Source organism: Chelonoidis abingdonii, chromosome 14 (genome assembly GCF_003597395.2).
Source record: "Chelonoidis abingdonii isolate Lonesome George chromosome 14, CheloAbing_2.0, whole genome shotgun sequence".
Taxonomy (NCBI): domain Eukaryota; kingdom Metazoa; phylum Chordata; order Testudines; family Testudinidae; genus Chelonoidis; species Chelonoidis abingdonii.
In genome coordinates, this window is record NC_133782.1 from 35,878,576 (window position 1) to 35,883,039 (window position 4,464).

At 54.2% G+C, this 4,464-nt stretch overlaps 1 gene segment (V, D, J or C); it reads left to right on the top strand.

Annotated features, from left to right (window-relative positions):
• The first annotated feature begins 2,073 nt into the window (after positions 1–2,073).
• Positions 2,074–2,919, top strand: LOC116817805 (immunoglobulin heavy variable 3-23-like). The segment is given in 2 exon segments: positions 2,074–2,171; positions 2,514–2,919. Coding segments are annotated over 2 exon segments (384 nt in total).
• Positions 2,920–4,464: the final 1,545 nt, after the last annotated feature.

The window sequence follows — 4,464 nt, forward strand, 5'->3', positions numbered from 1 at the left end:
ACTACGGTCGGTTTCTCTCTCAATTTTAAGACAGGAGCGTATGCAAATCGATTGACCACATTTCCTGTTAGACACCCCCGGGGTCCCTGAGTCTGCAGAGGAGACGGCACAGGCACGTGTCTCTGCAGCTCACACCCATCCCCATTTCTCTCGCGCTCTCCAGCAGAATTGTCCCCATAATTGTCAGAAAAAAAGATGATTCTGTGGCTCCCCGTCGCTTTCATTGCAGCAATTCCCAGAGGTGATTCCTTGCCTGGATATAGAGGGAAGCTCAGTATTACACTGGACATGGATGAGATGAATAATAATATATTTTAATTTTGCAGGTGCCCATTCGCAGATTCAGCTGGTGGAGTCTGGGGGAGGCGTTAAAACCACAGGACAGTCTATCAGCATCTCCTGTAAAGCCTCCGGATTTACCTTTGGAAACTATTGGATGTACTGGTACCGCCAAGCTCCCGGGAAAGCGCCAGAGTGGATTTCCTACATTAACGCCGACAGCACTAACGCGGACTATGCCCACTCAGTGAAAGGGCGATTCTCCTTCTCCAGAGATAACCCCAACAACCTGCTCTATTTGCAAATGACCGGCCTGAGACCCGAGGACGCGGCGGTGTATCACTGTGCGAGTGACACAGTGACTGGCAGGGAATCTAACCACGTACAGAAACATCCCCTGTGCAGTCACAGCCCGCTGCGGGGCACAGCCCAGGGGACGGGTCAGACACACACAGAACTGAACCAAGGAGGTAATGTCCGCAACGGTGCCACCAGCGCATGAAGGACTCGGCTTTTGTGGGGCTGCAGAGACAGGTCAGGGCCGGGGCAGGAAACACGGGAGGACAGCAGACTCCGTGTTCTTTGCTGCACACCTGCCCTTCTGGGCTAGCAGCGAGCTTCCTCTCTCCCTGACCCAGCCCCTAGGGGGCAGCACCCTGCTCTAGGCTGCGCTCCCTGACTACATGGAGATACACCTAACTCATAGAGCCCAAAGGGTCCCTGAAGGGCCACTGAGTCCGTCCCCTGCTTTACTAGCAGGACTAAGTACTGATTTTGCCCAGGGCCTGCGCTTCCATTTAGGTGACCTAGGCTGTGGCCTAGGGTGCCAGGATTTGAGGAGGCAGCATTTTGCCGCTCTGGGCGGCAATTTGGCAGCGGGGGGTTCTTCCGTGCTCAGGTCTTCAGTGGCAATTCTACGACAGGTCCTTCACTCGCTCCAGGACCGCCGCTGAAGTGCCCCAAAGACCAGAAGGGCTGAAGGACCCCCCACTGCAGAATTGCTGCCGCTGACCAGGAGCTTGGAAGGACCCCTGCGTAGGGTGCCGAAAGCCCTGGCTCTGCTCCTGATTTTGCCATAGAACCCTAAATGGCCACCTCAGGATTGAATTTATAACCCCTGGGTTTAGCAGGCCAATGCTTAAGCCACTGAGCTATCCCTCCCCTCAAGATGAGGCCCATGTAGCCTCTAGGGGGTGTGAGGATTCAGCATTTCTGTGTTGCATTCTGGGTCCCGAGAGAACTGGATGGATTCCAAGCAGTGGCACGGGCAGCCCAAAGGGAACAGGGTCATATGTCACTAGCTACTGGCAGATCTGCCCTGCCCCCTTGGCTGCCCCTGCTACGAATGAAACCCAGGTGTCCTGGGACACATCCTAGTGGCTGCACCAGTAGGGCAGGGATATGGTTTTTCCAATGTAGGAAATTCAAGTTAGGCTCCCAGGTCCTGATTGGTGAGTTGCTGAAGAAAAGGGCTGGTTTCACAGGCAGCCGCTTTCAGTGGCTTCAGTGCATCTTTAACTGCGGTACCTGATTGGTTTTCTGGCCCTGTCAGAGGTAACAGTGAAAACTGGGCAGGTGAAATGTCAGCACCCACCAGTGAGTGAGAATAGCCCCCCACCTCCTTGTGGAGGAAGTTAGCCAATAGCTCAGCATGGCAGAGGCGGGGTTTTCCCAATACTATTTTAAATGAGGAGGAGTTATGCAAATTACACCGGTGCAGTGACTCTCTTTCCCGGTTGTTTCCACCCGCCCCCTGACCCTGCGGCTCGCCAAGAAGCGCTGTCCGCGCAGGGAGCAGCTCCTGCCAGTCCCCAGCGCGAGGACAGGCCGCAGACGCGCAGAGACGATGCTGTGGTGGCTGCATTTTGCTTTCATCGCAGCAGCGTCCAAAGGTGCTTGGAAGAAGGGTGGGGGGAATGAGGGATGTGTGTGGGTTAATCTGATGATTTATAGTGATTCACCTGAGCTGGGGGGGGGGTGGGAATTCCATAGGAATAAATTGAGACAAACGGATTTTGTTTCCGGTTTCATACCATGTATTTGTCTCGTTTCAGAGGCGGCGGCTGAAATCCCCCAAAGGGTTTTTATTTTTAGCATAAATGTTTTAGGGAGACCAGAAGTTCCCCCCGCCCCCCCCCACTAGAATGTGGCCAAAGCTGCCGCCAATGCCCAGACCTGGCCCGAGGGGATTGTTCCCACCTGCTCTCACGCCCCCAACCCTGTTTGTTGCCCAGGGGCCCAGGGCCAGGTGCTGCTGGTGGAGTCCGGGGGCGGGACTGTGAACACAGGCGGCTCCAGGCGGCTCTCCTGCACCGGCTCCGGATTCACCTTCAGCAGCTACACCATGTTCTGGTACCGGCAGGCCCCCGGGAAAGGGCTGGAATGGGTCTCCTGGATCAGCGGCAGTGGCGGCAACACAGATTACACTAACGCAGTGAAAGGGCGAATCACCGTCACTAGAGACAACGCTAAGAACCAGCAGTATCTGCAAATGAGCCGCCTGCGACCCGAGGACACCGCCCGGTATTACTGTGCTAGAGACACAGTGACGGGAAGCCGGGCTGAGCTCTGACAAAAACTCGCTGCGTTCAGCCCAGGGATTCGGGAGGGTCACGTGACCAACATCACCCCCTGAAGTCCCGTGTCCCTGAGCCTCTTCCCATAACCGGCCGCTTACCCACCCCCAGCAGCCTCTGGATGGCGTCCGTCCTCGTGCAGTGTGGTGCATGCCAGGCGGGCAGGGTGTGTGTCTGTGTCCGTGCCCGGAGCCGTTGTTCTCAGAGCACAGGGCAAAGATATGACCCCAGACACCACGACCCCAGAGCCGGGAACCGACCTGAACTCTGCTGGGTTCACGAGCAACGTTGCTGGTCTCTGAAACGGAAGCCTTCTAAGCTACTCCAAGTACTCGGGAGAATTCAGGGGAAACTTCTGTGGTCGGGGGAGACACACTGAAGTTACTCAGTCAGGGTAAAGTGCCAAGAATGGGATAGACAATCCTCCAAACTGCTGGACATTCCAATACTTGGTGAATCTAAGATAGCGTAAAACAGCTTCTGTAATTCCTTACTGGTTACCCAGAAGTCAAAACGCAGTTCCCTTGAAGGAACCCAGCCTCAGGCTGACACCCAGACACTAGAGTCAAATGGATGAGATTACTAAAAATCTTATTCATTTTATAAAAGAGTTCTACCGATCCCAAAGGATCTGAACATTACCTCGCAGGTTAATGAATATTCTAGATCTTACCCAAGTACACGCTCATCAGGGCCCGTTCCAGACACCAGCCAAGCAAGTAGGTGCTTAGGGGGTCACTCCGGAGCAGGTCGGCAATTCGGGGGAGGGTCCCTCACTCCCCTAGGAGCAAAGGACCTCTCGCTGAATTTCTGCAGATCGCAATCGCCATCCTGGTTTCTTTTGTTTGCTTTTGGCTGCTTGGGGCGGCAAACCTACTGGAGCCGGCCATGAGGCTTACAGCTAATTCTTACTAACTAAACTAAAATGTATTAAAAAAGAGAAGAGAGTATTGGTTAAAAGATCTGTACACGCACAGAGATGAGTTCAGTTCTGAGCTCAGGTTCCTAGCAGAGATGGTGAGCTCTGCAGGTGCAAAGAGTTCTCTCAGAATTAGTCTATAGGTAATGGTCCCACCGGCATCGGGTGGGGAGCCGACTCCAGGAGAGGACCTGTGCCAAACGTAGGCTCTTGTTCAGCCCGGGCTGATAAGAAAATGGCCAGTTCCGAGCTCAATAACAAAAAGGATCCAACGGGAGCGCCCACTAGTCTCTGCGGGTAGAATTGGCAACTCCGGAGCGGTAATGAAAAGCCTGATTGAAAACACAAACACCTGAACCGGGAGATTTGTTTCTGCTGTGGGGGAATTATCCCTGGCTTCCCCAGCTCACAGTCAGTGCAAATGTGTCTGGTGAAGATGAGCAGCGACACAAACGCAAATGTTGATTTCTCTGTCCTTAAAGAAGGGAGCAAATGCAAATGGAGCGACAACATTTCCTGTCACACCCCCTCCGAGTCCCCGACCCTGAAGTAGACAGAAGCTGCAGCCCCACGTGTCTGCACTGAACACCACAACTCCCACTGGGGAATTCACTCCGAACTTAGAGGAAGATGCTCCTCTGGCTGCATGTTGCTCTCATGGCGGCACTTCCTCAAGGTGATTTCTGGCCC